Source organism: Lepidochelys kempii, chromosome 22, assembly GCF_965140265.1.
Source record: "Lepidochelys kempii isolate rLepKem1 chromosome 22, rLepKem1.hap2, whole genome shotgun sequence".
Taxonomy (NCBI): domain Eukaryota; kingdom Metazoa; phylum Chordata; order Testudines; family Cheloniidae; genus Lepidochelys; species Lepidochelys kempii.
The window spans coordinates 4398515-4422122 of record NC_133277.1 but is presented as its reverse complement, the minus strand read 5'-3'; the positions used below and the strand labels follow the sequence as shown (position 1 = coordinate 4422122).

Here is a 23608-nt window from a genome sequence, read left to right as displayed (position 1 = left end):
ATAGGTCTAGCCATCCTTCAGCTGTACTAGCAGAGGGTTATACTGTGCAACAGAATGTCCCATGTTCAAGTCCTGCTGATGGCAGGTGCTGGGAGTTATTACATTTAGATGAAGCGCTCACTTCTTCATCTGGGGAGGAAGGACTTTCACATCCCAATGCTAGTAATTGAAACTGTTGCTGGTAATAAATCAACAAATCCATTCTGCACTCAATTTGTAGCAATCAACAGCCATTCCTAGGAATTAAATGCTAATTAATTCATTTCCTGAGTCAGGCATTTATTTAAGGTATTTGGGGTGTTCTCTATACTTTCATTTAGCCATTAAAATGTGGCCAAACAAAATATTTATTCATTTTCCATCCTTCTGAGCAAACACAATTTATGCAGCAAGCCTATGTTTTATTTTGTATTGTTAATTACAAATCACAGCGCAATCCATGTAGCTGGAAAATGCTTAATCAGAATGGCCATTCTAGTAGGATGCCTGTCTTGGGTGTGTTGGCCAAAAAAGAGGCTGTGACGTACGTGGGGGCTCATCCAGGACGGGAACGTCTAGAGGCTTTAAAGGTTCAGGATGAGCTTCCTTTCTCCGGAGGAAGTATGCAGCCTACTGGTACGTGTATGGTATAGGTTAGGTGCCATTCTGCACCCGATCCACAGAGGATGTGAGTTGTTACAGCTCCCTAGCCTCGGAGGTCTAACTCAAGCTGTAGCAGTGTATGCGTTTAGATCGAGAGGTCCCTGGTTCAATCCTTGCTGGGTTGGCCAAGCTAGCAGCCACATGGTAAAAGGCTGGCAGTAACTTGTGGAGGAATCAGCCCCACAGCAGGGAAGTGAGGAGTTAGAGCGGTCATGCCCACCCTTCACTACAGTGATTGTACCTATGGAGTATGTGGGCTGTGTGGTGCAGGGCAGCAAGTGTGTGTTTACAGCTTGCTGCACAATGCAAGCCACGGGCTCTGCCTCGGTAAAAATAATTAACTCTACTAATGTCCCCTCTCACCCAATGACTTCAGTGCCTCACACGCATTAGTTGTTCAAGCTGGGAAATGCTATTGCCCCATTTTACAGAGGACTACACTGAGGCAGGGAGACATTCAGTGAACTGCCCTAGCTGAGCCATTGGGGTGAATTCACCCCCATGCAGAGGCCCAGGTAGCCCTACCTTTGCACAGGGGTGAATTTCACCCACAGTGAGACAGGACAGAACTGGGACTAGAACCCAGGATCCTGACACCCAGTTGCCTGCTGTGATCCTTACTCAGGCGAGTCACTTCATAGGATGATAAGTGCTCACTAACTGTCTCCAGATTAGCAGATTTTCCACTGACTTCCATTTGCTTTAAGACTGAGCTTGATAAATTCATGGAGGAGATGGTATGATGAGGTTGCCTACAATGGCATATTAGCCAATATCTCCAGTGGCCAGAGATGGGGCACTAGATGGGGAGGGCTCCGAGTTATTACAGAGAATTCTTTCCCAGGTGTCTGGCTGGTGGGTCTTGCCCACATGCTCAGGGTCTAACTGATCACCATATTTGGGGTCAGGAAGGAATTTTCCCCCAGGTCAGATTGGCAGAGACCCAGGACCGTTTTCACCTTCCGTTTCAGTGTGGGACACGGGTCACTTGCTGGTTTGAAGTAGAGTAAATGGTGGATTCTCTGTAGCTTGAAGTCTTTAAACCATGATTTGAGTCTTTCAGTAACTCAGCCAGAGGTTAAGGATCTATTGAAGGAGTGGGCGGGCGAGGTTCTGTGGCCTTAAAATCTATGAGCTTCAGATCAGGCCCTAGGTAATTTTAATCTTTATATGCCTGCATGAGTGCGTAGTGCCCTTTATTTTGGTTTCAGAAATTGTACATTGATCAATTATTGTCTAGTCTGCCCAGCCTCAAACTCCAAAAGTAACCTTTGGGGCCTGAACAAGGAGACAGCTTTAAAGTGACTTTAGCTCCTGCTTAAGCAATGTCAGCCGATCAGAGAGACAGGCCTGGACTAGTTTTGCATTTATCTGCAGTGCAGTATTGATGACAACAAACTGAAATCAATATAATTGATGTAATTGCCAGCTAGTAGTTGATGGAGCGGGTGCCTCTGGAAAGAGCAATTACAAAACTGTACCAATTAGAACTCATTTTCGTTAAGGGATCGCTGACTGGAGGAGGGAGCTGAGATGAAGTTGGACAGAAGCCGAGCTTTGGTGGTACAAGTAGGGAACAAAAAACCGAGCCTCCTGAAGAACTGTCCTTGAAAACAAATCTTTCCTAGATTTTTTAAAAATAAAGCCAGTGTATTAAAGCATCTGGTTTCGAGTTATCCAGGATGAGCTCCCAAATGCCGATAAATTAAGAGGTGAAGCAGAAGCTTGTAGGTTTAAAGCAGGGGAAAAGGGAATGGCTTAACATGACTTCAGACACTTGGAAATAATGGGAGTTGCATCAGTGAGAAGTTGCCAGGCACAGAGAATTACTAAAAACCCCATAGTATCCTTGCAATATATAGAATAACCTAATAATAATACTTAGCATCTTCAGGTATCTGGCCTGCTTTTGTATTGGGCAATAGATAGATTTACGAACATGTTCACTACATTTGACTTGCAAACCTGCTTATGGCCCTTTTTGTTCACTCGCCTGTGAACATTCATGCAGGTTTTTGTTCTCACAAATATTCAGGGAATGGCTGTGATGCACATGAGGTTTAGGGTGATCACCTTTTCAAAAGGCAAAGGCAAGACACATGCAGGAGCCCCGCCCTCTTCTGTGGTCCTGCCCTTCGTCTTTCCTGGGGGCCCACCCCCTGCTCCTCCTCTTTCCCCTAAATCCCACCCCCTGGCAAGGCCAGAAGCTGGAGCTGGGCCATGGTAAGAGCTGGCCATGGTAAGAGCCACCCATGGAGCCCTGGACCTTCCACCTGCCCTGAAATAAATAGATAAATAAGGCCAAAATTGTAAAGAAATGCTTTGAAGTAATCCAAAGGAAATGTTTGATTGACCCAACTGAAATTGGTTTTGGATTTTCAGTTCATGCCAATTTTTGAGATTTTGACTTTTGACCCTGATTCGAGTTAGGAAAGCACCCAGCTCTAGTGACATGTGGTGATATGCCCATGCCGTGTGATCTCAGCCGCTCAGTCTACAAGGTGTATTGATTGTGGCTTCCCAAGCTAAAAACAATCATCTGACTAAAATCTGTGGTGCTGAATAATGGATGCAACAATGAAAAATTTAAAGATTGTTGATACACACAAATAAGTTTAGGCCGGACAGACTTAGGTCATTGTAAACAGCTTTCCTGAGGGATTGGGGTCACGGGTTCTGAATGGCAGTGCTTTAAATGGACATTGCATTGCTGACTTGAAGTGGTGGACTCAAATTGCTGTATAACTCCATCTTTGGAAGCAGTTCTAGGCTCTTCCAGCCCTGAAGGCTCACCAGGGGGAAGCAGATGTTAATGCTGCAGTAGCTAGGAGGAACAAAATGGTCTTGTTTAACTTTTTTGTAATGTGATGGTATGTATAGCTTATGCCAAAGGCATCTGAAGTATGAATGAGGTGCTATCTATCTGTCTGTCTGTGATGATGCAGATCAGTCACTCTATCTTCCACATATAGAATCATAGAATATCAGGGTTGGAAGGGACCCCAGAAGGTCATCTAGTCCAACCCCCTGCTCAAAGCAGGACCAATTCCCAGTTAAATCATCCCAGCCAGGGCTTTGTCAAGCCTGACCTTAAAAACCTCTAAGGAAAGAGATTCTACCACCTCCCTAGGTAACGCATTCCAGTGTTTCACCACCCTCTTAGTGAAAAAGTTTTTCCTAATATCCAATCTAAACCTCCCCCACTGCAACTTGAATGCATATCAGGATGAATGCTTCATTTTTTTACTAGAAACGTTTGTTTAGACTTTTCCAATATTAAGGGCCTGCCCCACTCCAGGGTTGGTAAAGATTGATGCAGTTTTTGCTGGTAGGATGCTGATTCATGTGAAGCTTAGGGGGCCTGATTCTTTTCTCACTGGCACTGGTGTAAATCCAGAGTGACTCCATTTAACTCAGAAGGTTTACACGGGTGCCAAACTGGTGTAGGTGAGAGAAGAGCCTGGCCCAAGGTCTGTGGCATATGTAGCTATGTAATGGGAAGGAGAGACACCGTTCTGTTTCTGTGCGCTGTCTCCCTCCCTGCTACACGGGAGAGCTACCAGTTTGTGTCTCAGGGGCAGAATGAATTGGGGGGGGTGGGGGGGTGATAGACATTGTATTTGTTCTTTTTTCCTTCTTATTTTCCTGAGTCTGAAATTAAAGTCTCTTAAACCAAAAAACGCTAGGGCCGGCTGGGGTAAATCTATGTCGTTCCATTGAAATCAGTAGATCTGTGCCCATTTATCCCCGCTGAGGGTCCGGCCCTACAGGTTTTTCTCTATGTATGAAAGGAAAAGATAAAAAGTTTGGGTAGCAAAGGGAAGACGCCACTGGATGGGGTGTAAACTCCACCAAAGCAGCTTGGCTTCCAGCTAAGAGATGGCAGCAACCAGCTGTTTCCTGCATGCGTAGGGTGCCTGGATCTGTGGGGCGCTCTGTGACCTCTGCCTTGCAATGGCCCCATTGCCAGCACTCGCTGAAGCCCTAAAACAGGCCTCATCATAGTGGGGGTGGGCTCCTGATCTTTGGGATGGGCAGGGCTGTGGGTGCCCAGAAGCAAAGAGGAGCCACAAGCGGTCACTGGGTTCGGGGAGGTCAGAGGGGAAGGCACCAGTCCACTCCCCAGCTCAGGAGAACCCCCGCAGCCTGGGCGCTCCAAACCCAGCCACTGGAGCAGGCAAAGATGGCCGTGTTCAGGAGATATTCCCCAGCTCCACCCTCTCCTCTGGCCCTTCCAATGAGGAATGAGAGGATCGGAGCTGGCCCTGCCCCCCAAGACTCACCAGTCCAAAAACCTCATTGCTCCCCTACCTATTGTTAGCAGGCTCCCTTGCAATGTGTGATGTGGTGGTGTAGTAATCACCAGGGACGGTCAAAGTGCTGTCACCTTGTGACAGATGCAAGGTCTGACAGCCTTCTGTAAGCTTATGCTTCAAAATAAATTTGTTAGTCTCTAAGGTGCCACAAGTACTCCTTAGCCTTCTGTATGTAACTCAGAATTCAGTCTTGAGCTCAGTGCTGGTGAGACAGACAACAGAGCATCTCTTGTGTTTGTCTCACTGTTCTCTACTGGTAGAGGGCAAGGTCTGGCATGCTGGATTACACATGTGTTTTGGGAGGAGAAGATCCTGGATTTCATCCTACCCTTTCGCCATGTGCATTTGTAACCGTGCTGCACAGATGTTTCTGCTAAGCACCTGCTCTGGGATTTCTTGTGGCTGTGTTCAGGGCAATTGTTAATGGCACACCCTTGCAATTAGCACACCAGATTCCTGCGCTGGTTAGTCCTAGACAAACACTGGCACCTTTCAGCAGCTGTTCGGGGACTACTGTGAAGTTGTTTGTTGGCTCTCAGTCCAGGGCCAGGGCCCACAGTAAAGAAAACCACCACCATAATCATGTTGATTTCTCCTTTTGTTGCCAAAGAGGCCGAGGACTCGTTAGGTCATGGAGCTCGCATGCCTCTTCTGCCCTTACAAGTAGACCTTCCAGGTCAGGCTTGAGTAGGGTGAACAGAGAGCAAGTGTGAAAAATTGGGTAGGGGGTAATAAGACAAAACCCCAGATATCAGGAGTGTCCCTATAAAATAGGGACATCTGGTCACCCTTGGTTTGAGGCACACTGGCAGGTGACCATGCATTGCTTCTACCTGGGCTGTGCCGGTTCTGTGCGTGCAGACCTCTTGAGTCTCCAGTGATCTTAGCATTAAAACACTCGGAAGAAAGCAAAGACTCCTAATGCTGGATTTGGAATGTGCTCTTCCTGTGAGCCCGGAGTTCAGTCCTTTGGGATGTCATGCTCCACGTTACATTCCCTTTAAATATCAGGCCAGGCTGCAGAAAACAGAAGTGACATGTTTTAAAAACCCTTCATTCACAAGCAAACATCTCCCAGAGTGGGGGAGTAGGGGCATTGTTAACTTGCACTTTTAGCTGGAAAGTAATCAGTTCACCCAGAAAAATGCTGCTTCTCCAGAGAATATCTGCGTGTAGGAGTTCTTTTTTCTCCTTATTTATAAGTGTTTAATGCTTAAAAGGACCCAGCAAAGGTATTTTTCATCATGCGCGCCAATTAAATTTGCAGAAGATACTGAATTGGGAGATGCCGCATGCCCCAGGGAGGACAGAGCAAATAACTGGAGGGACTGAGAGAGGTTAGAAATATGGGCAGGAAAATAACAAAATGAAATTCAACCTGGAGGATGGGGAAATGCACATCTAGTGGATTGGGTTCAATTGCAGACTTTCTGCGGGACCCTAAGCAAATGACTTAATTGACCCAGACTATTCTTCCCACCCTTGCTCTGGCCATTTTCACCAGAGATGGGGGCTGGGTTTCTTTCACTCAGGTTAAAACCACACTGTCATCTTACCTAATGACCCCCTTTTTTGCAACAGCAAAAAGCTGTTTTCATTGGCATATATTTACATAGGGCCTAATCCAAAGCCCACTGAAATCAATTTCTGTTTGTTGGTCTCTCGATCAGCCTCATTGTCTCATAACAAAAAGGCAAAATTTGTGTGTGATTTTATTAAATTTCTTGGGAACTTGGAAAACATCATGGAAATGACTGTGAATTTGGGGGGAAATGTGAAAACTAATGCTAAATTAATCACTGCTCCCAAAATGTGTGAACATTAGCTGGTATGTTTTGCATCATGACACAGAAATACATTCTGTTCATTTAGCTCTGCTCGTGTTTCCACCTTCCAGATACAGCCTTCTTTTCAGAGATTGTCCATAATCCTTCAATGCCCCAGTCCTGCTCCTGAATGGCATATTATTAATAACAGATGATCTATGAAAGATCTGCTTTAGAGGCTTGTTCAAAACCTCTGGGTCTACAAACCCAGAATCCTGGTGTGTAAAAGTGCATGAAAAAGTTGGTCAAATTGTTTTGAACTTCCAGAAAAATTACAGTCACACTTTCCATTAAGGTTCCATTTATAAATAGTTTATAGATGATTAGTACATTATTAGTATATGTTAATAAATGGTTAGTCAGCTGCCACAGATTATTGAAAGGTCCAACAGGTCATTTATACCCATGGCTCGTAACCACCTATAACATCTTCCACTGATGTGCTCATAGTCATCTATGACACAGACTATCATGCCTGTAACATGCTTATAACACCTATCAGTGGTTTATTAACTTTTTATTAACTATTATAAATGATAAAATGTAACAAAGTGTGGCTGAGATGATGATTGGGTTTAGTTCAAGTTTTGCTCAGAGGTTACCAAACCTGCTCCCTTCCTCACCTTTATTCAGTCTGCTTTGCATGAACAGATGTCCTGGGATGAGGATATTACACAGGTGAGTCAGCCACCTCTTGGGAACTGATTTAGTTCTTTGCAAAGCCCTTATCCTCCCTCACATCAGTGGTTACCAACAGATTCAAAAATGTCATTAGATCATCTCGTCTGTCCTCCAGCGTACCACAGACCAGAGCATTTCACCCAGTTACGCCTGTATCGAGCCCAATAACTTGTGTTTGACTAAAGCATCTTCCAGAAAGGCCTCCAGTCTTGAAGCCTTATATGGAACTATACCTGCAAGCACCTCACCTGATTTTTGATCACTTGTTCCCTCTTCAGAAACATTTTGGCCGAGGGCAAATTCTTTCGCCCTTATCCCTCAAGTGCTGCTTTTGGTTACATCCTCCAGAGCAGAAGAGAGAACCAATCTGTAACTTCAGGTCTTTCCTTTCCTTTCCCCTACCTACCCACCTACCTAATCTGGGTCAGAAAAAGTTGTCTGAGCTCTCCAACCCAACTCCCTGCTTTTCTGCAAGACTATCTCCTTCCATCATTCATGCCAGCATCTCCTCTAACCTGCTAGTGAGCATCTGCAGTGATGGTACCTCAGCCGTCTCCCTGGGGAGTCTATTCCACTGTCACAATTGCTCTTGCGATTAAGAACTTTTGCCTAATATCTAGCAAGCCTCATTATTTCCTCCCTTGGCTTCAGGCCAATACTCCTCGTCCTACCATCTTCTGAGATTATAGACCATTCCCTCCTTTCATTTCTAGTGTTACGTTGAAGGTATTTATAGATTGTGATCATGTTGCCCAGGGTCTTTTCTAGACTATATAAATTTACCTCCCCTTAGTCTCTCCTCATATGATTTATCCTCTAATCTGTGTGTCATTTCTGCAGCTCACTTTTCTACATCCTTCTGAAACTCAGTAATATTCCATGTGCAGTAGCAACAGGGCTCTGTGCTCTTCAGAGGCGCTTTTGTCTCTCTAGTTTAATGTGTGGATCAGACTCATGCAATCTCTCTCCCCTCCATCAGTGCATTCTGGCCCTTACCACCCACATGAAACCCCACCACAAGATGGGGCTAGGAGATAGGGCTTCTTGAATACCCTGCTGAAGTTTCCCATCTTGAATGGAATGGTGGACATGTTTTTGTAACAATTTCTGCCCTGCTGTAGCACTATCCAGAGTCTAGTCCAGACGGTCAGCCATACGACCCCTGGGGAATCACTCAACAGAGAGGACCTGCATCATATCACACCCCAGCTTCTTGCTTTTCATAATGGAAATAGATTGCTCACAGTCTTTGTGTCTCTTGAGTTCTCAGGATTGGGGTTTTGGCTCTGTCTTGTAGATATAACTAGATATAAATAAGTCATTATTCACAAAAATGTAAAATAACCGTGTACATAGCCTCCTGCTGAACCCATTTGTGCTGTGAGCCAGTTAGACAGCCAAGCTTAGCAGGGACAGACAGGCTCCAGTAGCTGGATGAGGGAAGCCAGTATAAAGTAACAGATTGGTGATTCAGTAGTGGGTGTTTGGGGGCCCTAGCAGGATAGCATGGGTTATTGGAGGGGCAGTTTCTTGTGGTTTTTCCTGCTTTTTCCAAACCAAGATCAAGACTACTTGTGTGCACTAGCGACCCATTTTATTTTTCCCAGGAGATGGGGTATGAACTCTGGTGTCCTGGACAAATTCCATCTTGACCTATCATTTTCTGCCAATCTCTGCAGTTTCTATTAGATATGCCTCTCGTCCTGTGTTTCTGTTGCTGTTCATTGGCAAGTATGGAAGTGAGGCCTCAGTCTGCACCTATTAAATCAAGATAATATTTCACTACCTCACAGAGGTCACAGAACATAAGAACAGCCATACTGGGTCAGACCAATGGTCCATCTAGCTTGGTATCCTGTCTTCTGACAGTGGCCAACACCAGATGCTTCAGAGAGAATGAACAGAACAGGTAATCGAGTGATCAATCTCCTGTTGCCCATTCCCAGCTTCTGGCAAACAAAGACTAGGGGATACTTCAGACCGTGGTTTTGCATCCCTTCCCATCCACGCTAATAACCATTGATGGACCTATTCTCAAGGAACTTCTCTAGTTCTTTTTTGAACGCAGTTATAGTCTTGGCCTTCACAACATCCTCTGGCAAAGAATTCCACAGGTTGACTGTACGTTGTGTGAAGAAATACTTCCTTTTGATTGTTTTAAACCTGCTGCCTATTCATTTCATTTGGTGACCCCTGGTTCTTGAGTTATGAGAAGGAGTAAATAACACTTCCTTATTTACATTCTCCACACCAGTCTTAATTTTATAGACCTTTATCATATCCCCCTTTGGTTGTCTCTTTTCCAAACTGAAAAGTCCCAGTCTTATTCATCTCTCCTCATATGGAAGCCGTTCCATACCCCTAATCATTTTTTGCCCTTTTCTCTACTTTTTCTAATTCCAATATATCTTTTTCTTTTTTTTTAGATGGGGCGACCACATCTGTACGCAGTATTCAAGATGTGGGCATACCATGGATTTATATAGAGGCAACATGATATTTTCTGTCTTATTATCTATCCCTTTCCTAATGATTCCCAACATTCTGTTTGCTTTTTTGGCTGCCACCGCACATTGAGTGGATGTTTTCAGAGAACTATCCACAATGATCTATTTTGATCTGTTGATCTAATGATCTATTGTATGATCTATTCAAGATCTATTTCTTGAGTGGTAACAGCTAATTTAGACCCAATCATTTTATATGTATAGTTGGGATGTTTTCCAATGGGCATTACTTTGCATTTATCAGCATTGAATTTCATCTGGTTAAAAATCCATTAATGGTTGTGAGATGGTGTCATGATGAGGGCACTAAAGGTACCTGAATAGAACAGAAATATTTAAGGCAAAACTACAAAATATTTCCAGTTTGCCAACACTGGTATTCTGTGTGTGTGGATGTGGGTGATTTCTGCTGTGGTGAGGATTTGTGGTTTTTGAACAACAGGATAAATGCGGGGGAAATGAGGACTTACGTCAACTGAACACAGAGAGCTACACAAAGCCTTGGTGAATTACAATCAGAGGACATCACAAATATATACCAGCCTCTCCTGGAGCAGTCGCTGGAGGGAGAAAAGCCCTCAGGAGACAGCTGCAGTGGGAGTGCCAGCAGATGTTCTCCTTTATGGACAATGATGAACCAGTAATTATAGCAAGAAAGAGATAGCATCCAGCAGACAACTGAAGAGTTATTCTGACAGCTCTGCAAGGGACACTGCTAAGCTTGCAGAAGAGTTACAAGGAACAGAGCAGTATTGGTGACATGAGGAGCCCAAAATGAATGTGGGAGCAGATCAGAGTTGGAAAAACCTCACTTTTGTTCAGGCAAGTGTCCTATAGATCAGATTCTTATCTGAATTTGTCTGGACTTGCTTGGCCTCAAGAACCACCATGCTTGTGAGAATTCCAATGTCTCCTGTTTATGTCTGGGTCAGAAATGCTCTCTCAGAATAAGCTCTCGTGTAGCTTCAGGACCACACCAGAAAACGAGTAAGCAACGTGAAATGTATGCACAGATATGGTGTAACAGAGTTGGGGAGGACATGCCGACAAAGGCCAGCCTCAGAGGAGTCCAAGAACATTTATGCCAAGGAGGAGGGCACTTAAAGAGACAATAGCCTTACGGTTGTACGTCTTTTGGGGGAAGGAAAAGAATGTGAGCCAGTGAGAGCTGGGGCATGGGTGGTGACTAACCCCTCAGTCCCGCAAGCCAATCCAGATAGGCAGCCCACTAGGGACTGTTGCTATTGATTTTACATGAAAGGTGCTCAGACACTACAGTGGTGGGCAGCAGTATAAAACTGATAGAAAGATTCGATTCCTCAGCCACACTGACCTCCCTGAGGCTCTGCATGGGTAAGGGTCCCCACACACAGATCAGTAGGGGGTGGAGGAACTTTGGCTAATAGGAAAACCAGTCTGGGACGTGTGGCATCTCTTTCTGGGACCCTGAGCTGTTAGGTGGACCTTGAGCTGTGTCCAATGGGACATGGAACAGCAGCCCCTGAGGAGCCACTGGAGAGGCAGTCCAGCATAGAGATGGAGACACCCAGGGGGAGAGACTCAGGAAGGATGGAGTAACTGGCTGTTCTGAACATGTTGTAGAGGCCAAGGAGGATGAGAAGGGAAAAGAGACCCTTGGGGATGACTTTAGTGACCTTGGTAAGGGCAGGCTCAGTGGAGTGGACAAAGCAGAAGTTGTGGTTGCAGAGAATCCAGGAGAAGGGAAAGGGAGTCAAGGCAACAAGAATGGATGGGGTGCTCCAGGAGCTTTGACAAGAGAGAGGTGGGCAACATCTGGAGAGGTGGGAGGCAGGGAGGCCTGATCTGTGACTCCTCTGAACCCCTAGCTGGTATCAAGTGGGGGTGTAGTATAATGGTTAGCACAGGGGAATGAGAGTCAGGCCTTGTGGGCTCTATTCCCAGTGCTGGCAGTGACTTGCTGTATGACCTTTGGTAAGCCACTTGTCTTCTCCAGCTGCAGTTTCCCCCGTGGTAGAGCATTGAAGATAATAGTGACTTGTGTTAATTAATTAATGATTCTCCAGCATGTTGGGATGTTGAGGAAGATGGTGAGTCTCTAGTACGGTGAAAGGCTGGTATTCTTCTTCCTTATCTAGCGAGGAGCTGATTTCATCCTAAAGAGATGAGGGGCTTTGCTCATTAACACCCTAAACACAGCCGCAGAAATAAAAGCAAAGTCACTTGATTAATTAGTGAAGGAGGGAGGGGGGAAGTTGATTTGAAAAACCCCTAACCCAGCAGGGCAGAGAAACTCAAGTGGCCAGTCAGCATCTGTTAGAGGCACGAAGATAAATGAGGTAGGAGAGCAAGCAAGTGCATACAAATAGGCTCACATTTGTACTGCTAATAACTCTTTCAAAATTCTTATGTCATCAGATGGTGTGTGAAACCTCCTAGGTCATCCATCCTGGTTCAGTGAGGTTCACTTAACCATGCACAGGTGGTCCGTGGACACTCCTACAGCAATTCTGCCAAAACATCTCCCGTCCCCACCCAGTAAAAGCCCCCACAGGAGTGAAGGCCACGTGACCCCCTCTCTGCTGAGCGGGCTGCCAGTGCAAGATACACCCAATCCCAATGTGACGCTCCGGGATCCGTCCATATGAACTTGTGAATTCTACCTGGATTGTATTAATTCTGTACATTCATGATCTTGTGGTTGTCTTCCACTGCCTCCTTGCATCATACATCTTGTGTTAAGGGGACAGGGTCAGGCCCCAGGATGTGTGGCCCTGGATGGGACAGACATTAACAGTTGAAGAATCTTGCCTCTTCAGGACAGTGGGGACTCCCTGGAAGGATATTAACTGGTAATGTCTCTTTTTGGCTCCACCCCTTCCCCACAAACTAAGCAGGTTGTGCAAATGACTGCAGCATGGCTGGGGGATGAGGTCTGCCACTGGGACTCATGACCAAAACTCTGCTTATAAGCAAGAGGGCATCTGTGTGTGCTTGAGCAGAACCAGAAAACAAGACTGGGAAAGAGGAGAGGGGTGTGCACAAGAGGCCAGGACTCTGGAAGACACTAAGCTCCACAGGGCTTTCAGGAGGAGGGAGGAAACTGAGGCAGTCTCACATGCAGGTGTTTATTTTTCCAGAGAGCTGTATCTCTCTTGTGCTTTCTCTGTGTGTAAAGTGTGTGTGTTTCAAAATTCCTTCGCAGAGTGTGTGTTACTCTCTTACACTGTTACAAAGCCCCCAAAGAGGGAAACAGCAAACCAGAGGGTCCCCAGCTTCATTGGAACTCTGGAGCATGCCAGAGCAGCTGGGGAGTCAGCACTAGGGGGCCTCCACTGCCAGGAGGGGTATCAGACAAAGGGTCTGCACCTGGAGGCCCACAGACAGGGCCTAAACCGTGCGCAGCCCTCGCAAGCCAAGACCACTTGGGACCCAACACTTGAGTCCAGTTCAGCAGCCTGGTGAGCGTCCTGGAGGGGAGCTCCTCCAGGGCTGTAACACTCAGAAATTCTTCTCAGGTTCTTGTTTCATTCCCACTCAGGCTGGGCTGTCCAAGGTGCTGAGACCCTGCGGCTCCCACTGACTTCCACTGGAGCTGCGGGCACTCCATTGCAGCTCCCAGAGAGCACCGCGGTGGGAGGGCGCGGCTGTCTGTCTGAGCTGCCTGGCCATGACAGCGATGTGGTCTGGAATATCAGGGATGCTCCTAGTGCTCAGACCAGAGTCCGGTTCTACGTCTGCCCTCGACTTGCTGTATGATCCATTGTTGCTGTTGTTATAATGTCGCTGTCTGGGTCTGAGCTGTGGGGACAGGGAGCTGCAGATGCTAGAAATGCCAGTGAGGAAGAAGGGACAAGCTTTGGCCAGCCTGGCTGGGAGGACAGAAAGAAAGAGAGGAGGCAAAGACAACAACCCACAAGAGAAGGACTCTAATGGAGTGGCGGGGGGGACAGCAGAGAGGTGGAAGGGGAGAGGACTTGAGAGGGAAGATCAACTGCCCTGCCCCAAGCACGGGCTCCTAGTACAGAAGCTGTTGCAGAACTTCAGGTGATCGCACTCAGCTGTTCGAGGAGGGTGGGGCTGGTCATGGTACTGCTATTTACCGGCACCTGGGTTGGGACACAGGGAGAAGGCATCTTTACTTCATCCAGGGGGCAGCAGGACCTGATCCTCCCTACCCTGTCTGAGTGGATGAGATGTGCGTCCCCCAGAGATAATGAGAATTGAGACTCATCAGAGGATTGTCACTGCCTTTGATTTAACTTTTTGTTTTGAGGTGTTTACTACTTTCCCTGCCACTGAAGAGCAGCTGGAGTTTCAGACACCCTGATAGGCTCCCCCGCCCCCTTCCTCCACTCACTCTCCCAACAGCCCCAGAGTGGCAGGTTGCCAGATGGTGCCCTGTTAGGTCACAGTTGCTCATTGTTTGGCAAACAGCAGCTTAATTCAAGTGCTGAGTTGACAGCTTGTCCGCAAAGACAATTTGCACGTTGCAGTGTAGCAAATGCCAGCTTGGCTTTTCAGTGTAATGTTATTTCAGCTGCCTTAAAGGGATAAAGTTCCCTTTAATCAAAAAAAAGGGAGGGGTGAGCTGGGGAGTTAGTGTTTTTGATAGTGAAAGACTGATTGCATTGATTGGCAGGCATTGCACAAACATCCCCCCAACTCCCCGAGCTCTGCTAATGCACCGTGTTCCTGATGTGCCACGTCCCTCCCTATTCCAGTCCAGCTCTGCCAATGCACCGCATTCCTGACCTGCATACCAGCCTCTGCTGCTCCAGCTCTGGCACAAATCTCTTCCAGTGCCCCCCAGTCCTACTCTGAAACATGCTGGTGCATCTCATGCCTGCAGACTGCCAACTCTGCTGCGGTAATGCCCTATCGGCAAATATTTACTAGAGATTACAAAACTGAGACCACCAAACTCAGTTCACCTGTGGTTCTGATGGTTTGTGCATTACAGTATGCCAAAAGCACACATCCTGCTGCACACACACACACTTTTCTAACAAATCTAATAGGTGCATCTATGCCATAGTGCTGGGTGCCTTGAAAACCTTTGCTATCTTAAATTAACTTTGGAGACAGAAAGGTTCAGCTAACGCAGCCTGGATTCAGTTAACAGAGGCATGAACCTTACAGGCTGACTTTGCAGGAGCCCGTGGTACAGATGGTCCAATCCCCCAGAGATTGGTTTGCAGCTTCCTCCACCGCTGACTCTTCAGTGTTTGCAAATTTGAAGCTGTTTGCATCCAAGTGAAAGGTGTTTCTCACTGCAAACCTTCCCCGGAGGAGTCTGCCCCAATAAAGGAGCGCTGAGATGTTTACTGGGACGCAGAGCAACTCGCGAATGGTTTAAATCAGCGCCTGTGGCAGGCAGTAATGAGTGAGCTGCACAGTGAGTATGGGACAGCAGACGATAGACCGGGATGCATTCCTTTTGGCAAGGAATGAAGGGTCAGTGTGGTGCTGATGAAAGCTAGAGACTAATGGCTCTTCCTGGAAGCAGGTGCAGCTCTGAACAAGTTTCCTCCCTGTCCCCCAGATCTGCCAAGATATCTCAATCCTGGCCTGGATCTCCCCTGCTATTCCTGTCCTGCACCCCCTCAGGCCTGATCTGCAGCCTCCTTGTTATAGTCAGTCCCTTTAAACAGAGGTGATCACTTGTGTTGCAGTTTTGTGATACAGAAAAATGTCTTGTTAAGGACTAGGATGAAATCCTCAAATTCATGATCTCAGTCATGACCTCATCAGGCCTTCAGCCCAGGTCCCCAAAGCAAAGCTGATGTTTTAACATCTGCACTACTGAGCCCTTAGGGTGCCTTACATGCTGAGTATGATCATGTCCAAACACAGGATGTTCTTCTGCAAAAGGGCATTCTGTATTGCAATAGTGAGACCCAAGCAGCAAGCAACCAACAGCTAAGGTCTTCAGTCACTAGCCACTGATCTGGATTTTTCTCCCGACACACCAGTCTACATCCTGCTTAGACATGTCCACCTTAGGACTCGGTGCACAGCGCTGATTTTTAGGGAAAATCACAGCAGTGCAAGTCCTGCTTTGCACCAGTGCAACATATTTATGTTGTGGGGGGTTGTAACCATGTTGGTGCAAAAACCCCTACTGCAGACAGGCCCTCAGCTCCATAGCTGAAAATGCAGGGGAGCCCCGTGAACCCAGAGAGGGGAGGGAGGTGTGGGCTGGCCACTCCTGCCTGCTGGAATTGCTATGAGAACAAGCAGCGGCCAGGGCTGTTGTCCCCTGCCGCAGCCTGCAGGCCTGGTCACAGACACAGACTCAGCTGAGGATGCGAACTCCTGAACACCTTTGTTGGACTCGGACTGTTCTGTGCTTGGGAGGAGGGATTCTCCATCAATCGTATCCATTGCTGCCGGGTTTTCCATTGCACCTGTTGGCAGCCCGTTGTCATTAGCGGAAACGTAGGGGCTGTGGTACTCAGCGGCGTGGCTGGAGCGCGAAGGCTTAACGGTAGCCAGGCGGTTAAACAATAAGGCCTAGTGCGTGTCCTCTTGGGCCCCACCTGTATTATCTGTATGGCACCCAAATCCAGCCTGGCTTTGTCAATAGCAGAGCGATCCCAAGGCCGTTGCAGTCAGTCGGAGTCTTTCCACTCACTTCAGTGGGTTTTGGCCTAGGCCCTGAATGAGCAGCCCTTTGGATAGTCAGATGCAGATTGTGTCTGTCATTGCTATTGGCTTTCACATGTTATACGGGTTTATCCAGAGCAGTAACTGCATGCGACACTTCCAAGGAAATCCCAGGATGTGAGTTGGGATCTCTTACCCCTCTCTGTCAGTCTAGATTCAATACCCCAGCCTGGTGCTAGGGGACAATGGGGTCTCAGGGGTGCCCCCTCCCAGATGTAAAATACAATCAGGCTTGGCAGAATTCCATTTACATTGTTTATCATTTTGATGGATAATGTCAGTGTTTAACTTTAAGCATCTTTATTCATTTCTGTCCATTTTAAATGTTCATAGCTGAGGAGAATTGTGAGAAGTCAGACGATAGAGGGGTCAGGCTAATTATTTAACGACAGTAGACGTTGAGATTCAAAAAGTTAAAGTTCTAAGACCATTAAAACACAACTGGCAACGTTACATGAAAACATGCAAAATAAATATCCTTAAATCCAACTCAAATAGGTTATCATGCAGCATGTTTCTTTCTTTGCTTGTCTGTACATTTCGAGTATTATCGATGGAAATATTTCTCTGTCGATCTGTGTGCGTGCGGTGAACGATATGTTCACCAACATTTACTGATAAAAGATTGAATCCTTCAAGTCTAAATACAACCAATGTCCTGACCACTTGTGAGCATTCAAGATTCTGTGGACCTTTATGTGTGTTAACCCTGATATCCTGACTCAGGAAATTAGAATCCCAGTTCCATCCCTGGTGTCGTTCCTCTGGTTTTCACCACAGAAAGCATGGCCTATTCTGCTACCTAAAATCCCTCCAGCCATTTAAACTGGATACCAAATTCTTCACACCTTCCTCTCCTAAATTGTTACATAATGCAACAGCTGCTGTAGTCTTTGGGACAGTTGCATTTAAGTGCTGAGAGAAGCATGCTGTTGTACCAGCTTTTGGGATCTTGTGACATGAAAAATGTCCTATAAAGGTCAGCTCTTCTTATTTATCAGAAGCCATGACTGGGGGTAGAGGAATTGATACTTTCTTTATGAGCGTTTGCAGTGTTGTTGTAGCCATGTTGGTCTCTAGTATGAGAGACAAGGTGGGTGAGGTAAAATCTTTTATTGGACCAGCTTCTGTTGGTGAAAGAGACAAGCTTACTAGGTACACAGAACTCAGGAGACCTGAAGACGAGTTCCGTGCAGTTCCAATGCTTGTCTCTCTCTCTCCTCAACAGAAGTTGGTCCAATAAAAGATCTCACCTCACCCACCTTGTCTCTCTATGAGATCTGCCAGAATAAGACAACCTTGCTATTTTTTTATTCTACAGATGGGCAAAAAAAGGTCAAGTTATAAAGGAAGCATCGGGCGACTCCTATGAGACCATTGTGGACCACACCTTCTTCTTTGAGCCAGTATCCTGTGAGGTGACCAATGCTTTGGGCAGTACCAACATCAGCAGGACGGTGGATGTCTACTGTAAGTTCTTCTCTGCTTCTGCATCCTCAGGAACACAGACCAGCCCCAAAGGAACAGCTTAAAATCGGCTCCAAAGCGCACCTCCGCATAGGTTAATTTTGCAATCAGTTCTGGGACTTTCAAAGTTGCCTAAAAATAATGGGAAACGGAAATCCCAATCTGCTAGACGGCCTTGGCAATCGCAGCCTGGAGTCAGAGAAAACGGGGCTTCCTGGTGATTTAGCTATTAAGGGTTTTATTAACACTGCACTGAATTGTTGACCGTGCAGATTATTTTCTTACCTCTAAATTAATGGACCCAGTGGGGTTCTGTTCCATGGGGTACAGGCAGAGGCCTCTTTCCTGGGGCTGTAGAATCAGGTTTCTAGTCCTGGCTCTCCTGGCTTGTCAGAGAGATGTATTTATCGATCATGCTCAGAGAATTTTAGCCCAATCAGCTTAACTTTGATACCTGGAAATCTACTTAGGCCATGCCTGCACTACCTCTCATGTTGACAAAACTTACGTTGGTCGGGGGGTGTGAAAAAAACACACCCCTGAGCAACATAGGTTTCGCTGGCATAAGCGGTAGTGTGCACGGTGCTATGTCAGTGGGAGAGCATCTCTGTGGGGATGGTTTAATCATGATGACGGGAGAGCTTTCTCCCGTTGGCACGGAGCAGCTACACGAGAGATCTGGCAGCAGCGCAGCTGCATCAGTAAAGCTATGCCGCTTAAGGTCTCTCATGTAGATGTAGCCTAAGAAAAACTAGTGAGCATCCATTTGTCATCACCTTCAGGGGTTTATAAGGAATAGCCAGTCAAGATCAAATCCTGCCAAACTAACCTAACTTCACTCTTTGACAGGGTTATTGGCCTGGTGAATAGCAGGGAAGCTGTGGTACGGTTGCAAAAAAAGCTAGTAGGGTGTATTAGCAGGAGTGTCGTGTGTAAGACACGGGAGGTAATTGTCGTCCTCTGCTTGGCACTGGCGAGGCCTCAGCTGGAGTACTGGGTCCAGCTCTGGGCCCCACGCTTTTCAGTAAAATGTGGATAAACTGGGGAGAGTCCAGAGGAGAGCAAGAAAACTCATCAAAGGTTTTGAAAACCTGACCTAGGAGGAAAGGTTAAAAAACAGGGCACGTTTCGTCAGAAGAAAAGATGACTGAGGGCGGGACTTGATAAGTCTTCAAGTCTGGGAAGGGCTGCTATAAAGAGGACGGGGATCAATTGTTCTTCGGGTCCGCTGAAGGTAGGAAAAGAAGTAAGGGGTGTAATGTGCAGCAAGGGAGATTTAGGTTAGAAACAAGGGAAAGCTTTCTAATTATAACTGTAGTTAAGCTTTGGAACAGGCTTCCAGGGAAGGTTGTGGAATCCCCATCATTGGAGGTGTTTAAGAACAGGTTGCACAGGGCAGTCTAGGTTTACTTGGTCCTGTTTCTGCACAGGGGGCTGGACCTGGGGACCTCTTGAGATTCTTTACAGCCCTACATTCCTGTGAAAACAGAGCATGCTTCAAGGAGGGGGGAGATGGTGGAAGCTCAGGGGTCTGCATCATCCTGATAGCCACTTTGGCCCAGGAGCTTCTGATTGGTTGAACCTTTGGCCTGTCATTCATCAGGCTGGGGATAGTGCTGGTCAGTGGATCTGACTCTGTTTCTCCACACAGTCACCTTCTCTGCTTGTCTCCTATGCACAGTTGGTCCCAGGATGGCAACAGAACCACAGTCCCTCCTTGTCGACCTGGGGTCAGATGCAGTGTTCAGCTGTGCTTGGACTGGGAACCCATCACTGACCATCGTCTGGATGAAGCGGGGCTCAGGCGTGGTAAGAATCTCAGTCACCCGGGTCTTGCTGCACTATGTTCTGAATCAGGGGTGAGCCCTGGAGGGCCATGCTAGGCAAATGGACATGTCGTTGGACTGGGATTCGGGAGAATTGGGTTCTGTGCCAGTCTCTGCCACTGACCTAGTGTGTGACCGTGGGCAAATCACATGCCTTCTGAGAGTCTATTTCCAACATAACCTCTTTGGGGGATGGACTGTCTCTTGCCAAGTGCAGGGGCTCCAGTGGAGATTGGTGCTTACTGTAAAACAAATGATAAACCACAATTCCATGGTGAGCAGCACCAAAATCAGGTAGAGTTATGGAACTCAGCACCTAGAATAGCTTAGTTATGGCCCAGTCCTGCATGTTGTTTCCATTGACCTCAATGAGAGTGCAGGGTTCACAGGGTCAAACTGTCCTCTGGCTCCTGTATAACCACCCTGGTCCCCTGAAGAGTCCAGGAGACCCTGCTGTCTCTGGCTCCGTAAGGAATTATCCCTTCGTGAAACAGGTGTCGTAGGCAAACATCCATCTCAGCTGTGGAGCAGAGATCCACAACTTAGGACATCTGAAATATATACCAGTGCCATCCATACTCAATTTTGAGTCCATCCAACAAAACCCTCAACTTTTGCCAGCGAAGTTGACCAGTTCCCCAAATGGCACAAGCCCTCTGCCAATGTAGTTTTACCGACAAAATACCTGTGCAGATTCATTTGTATCTGTACTGATATAAGCAGCCCTCTAGGAACATGCCCATGATGCAACTGTCCCTACAGCAGTGACTGTTCTAGTTGAATAATACAATAATAAATGGTGGTGAATTGGGGGCTATCCTATTCTATATAGGTTCTTATACCGCCCTCATCACCAGAGTATCTGAGCTCCGGCTGTGCATTAACATTTGTCACCGTACGGTTCATTCTTTCTCTCATCACCTCCCCAGGGGGAGGATTGTGTGTGCCATGGGGTTTGTTATTTTGGTAGGGGTTTATTTACGTATTTGTTTGAATAAATGTCCATGCTGCTCTCTGGACCTGTGAGAATAAGGCAGGTCAGAGAAGTGCACTTTGCCCTTGCAATGAAGGGTAATGAGGTTTGTGATGGTCCTTAGTTCCTATGGGACATCATGCCAGTCTCAGACCACCCCTCAAAAAGCTCTATCTCCTGCACAGACGAGTTTTACCTTTATTGTAAAAAGTTCCACTGTGACATGCGATTAGAATTGTTGACCACAGACTTCATGCTGGAGCTACAGACAATCTGAAATACACACTGGACCCAGGCCATTGAGCACCTTGAAGATAAGGATCAAGACCCTGAACTTGGCTCGATATTGGACCTCCTGAGCCTGCTCTTGTGCTTCACCAAACCTTCTGGCTGCTCTCTCAGCCCTTTCCATATGAGAGTGCATATGTGGGGTACATACGTATTCCTCTAGCCCACCTGGCTAAATTCCCAGCTATCTCCAATGCTCTTCTGCTCCTCCTGGCCCTGCTTCAATGCTCCCTTGGCCACTGACATCTCACCATGCTGAGAGTCACCTCTGGCTGCTTTGGAGCAGTGTGAAGAGTCGGATGCATGCACTGCAAAACATAGGCAGAGCATGGTGCAACCTGTGAAGCATGGGTTCTCCCTCACCGTCCTCCAAGTGGTCCTGAGGATTCCTCTGCTCAGTCCCTCCAGGGAAATCCCCATTTCCCCTCTGCCCTCCATTCTCCTGTCCCCACCCTTCTATAAGTCTATGAATCTTCCTCCTTGTGGGGGAGTAGCTAGTGCCATTTTAGGACGAGGGCAGATGGATTGGGATGTCCCTTTGCAGTAACTCGGGTCGCTGCTGGACCATGACACCTTTCCCAGGTGCAGAGTCCACAAGTTTTTTTGTTGAAGAATTGCCACTTTTAGGTCTGTAATGGAGTGACCAGAGACATTGAAGTGTTCTCCGACTGGTTTTTGAATGTTATAATTCGTGACGTCTGATTTGCGTCCATTTATTCTTTTACATAGAGACTGTCCAGTTTGACCAATGTACATGGCAGAGGGGCATTGCTGGCACATGATGGCATATATCACATTGGTGGATGTGCAGGTGAACGAGCCTCTGATAGTGTGGCTGATGTGATTAGGCCCTATGATGATGTCCCCTGAATAGATATGTGGACACAGTTGGCAACTCTAAGAGCTGACTGTCGGCAGGGAGAGCAGAACAGGTACCGCATCTCTCTGGCCCATCTGGGGAGGTCCCGCCCAGCTACTGAGAAAAATTGTCTCCAGTCCCCTTTGGCAACCTGCCCACCCTGACAGATTCGGTTGTATAGGTGGGAAATTAGCCATTGGCATGAGCTGCCTCCACAGGTAATTAGAAATACTTGACTCCAAAAGCCACTATTTGGTTTAGACTCATCACATTTCTAAATGCTGCAAGGGCTGGGATTTTGCTGACTGCCTGCATCAGCCCGCTTTGCTTCAGCACTTTTCCAGTTTTAATAAACCTGCTAATTGCACCGATGGGGCAGTAGGGCAGTGCGTCGAAAGTTCCAGCTTTCAGCATGTTTCTGGGGAAGAGTCAAAGACAGCAGGTTGATGCAAACCCCAAGTTGCCAGGAAAGAGGATCTCAAAACAACAGCTTGCACGTAACTGATAGCATGTGATTCTGCTCTTCCTCTGACCTTGGGGTTTGGAATAGGGGGCTCATTGGCAGCCCCACTCTGCCCCCAAGATCTGAGAGTGTGGCCCTGTTTAGTTAGGGAGACAGTGCAAGCTAGTGATTAGAACAGGGCCTGAGAATCAAGGCTCCTGCGTTCTTTTCCAAGCTCTGCCATTGACGTTATCTCATGGCATCCCAGTTCCATGATTTGCAAAATAGGGGTAATAATCCCTCGTTATAGCATGCCATCAGGCTGAGTCAGTGTTTGGAAAGTGCTTTGAGATCCTTGGGTGAAAAGTTCTGTGACTGCATCTCGGCAAATGCATCAATGAACTCATTTGATTTCCCTCCTTCCTAGCTTCCAGAGTATTAAAGTGTCCCTATGATGTGACAGAAAGGGGCACGTTCTAAGGTCATTAGCTTGGCCAGCAAAGCATGCACAATGCACGCTGGGGTCTGCTCTCTCCTCGGCACACTGGCCTCACTTTGCATTGTACAGTTCGTACAGAGAATATAAAACATAATTACATCTACTTGTTTGCACTCACATCATCAGGGGACTAGACCCCTCTCCACACATGTGGGACCTCCACTTCCCAAGAGTGCAGTTCATGCACTAACATTTCCACCTCAAGCAGCAAACGTTTCTAGTCGAGTGCTGAGAGTGCAGATTATCTGAGCAGCTAATGCCTAGTGTGCTCATACGTGCTGCTCCTACCAGCTCCGAGTCTGGGCAGGCACAGGGGTGTGGCGCTGCATGCTTTGTGCACGTGCCTTGCCACAGGCCAAGCACACGCTGGTTGCATGAAGTCCTCCGGCTGGCATGCCTTTGACACAGCTAAGCCATCTGTTATGTCTGGTGGCTCTCGTTGGCACTATGTTGCAGTCAGTGAGCCTACTGTTAGAAGGCCTGGCCCTTGGTTTGTTGGAGCTCACTGAGGCTGTACCTGCCAGCTGTCACCTGTGCTTGTTGGTCAGCCAATGACAAAGCACTAGGATAGCAATGGATGAACAACAAGCCTCTGCTAGACTCGTGAAGTCATCCTTATGTGATGACACTCACG

At 47.1% G+C, this 23608-nt stretch overlaps 1 protein-coding gene across 3 annotated transcripts in view; it reads left to right on the top strand.

The window, feature by feature from the left end:
- The window catches only part of KIRREL3 (kirre like nephrin family adhesion molecule 3), a 727360-nt gene that overhangs the window by 627970 nt on the left and 75782 nt on the right, over positions 1-23608 (top strand). For all 3 annotated transcript variants that reach the window (XM_073320929.1, XM_073320928.1, XM_073320926.1), the window contains exons 8-9: positions 17942-18090; positions 19769-19896. In XM_073320929.1, coding sequence (XP_073177030.1) covers positions 17942-18090; positions 19769-19896 — 277 coding nt within the window. The remainder of the gene's footprint in view (positions 1-17941; positions 18091-19768; positions 19897-23608) is intronic.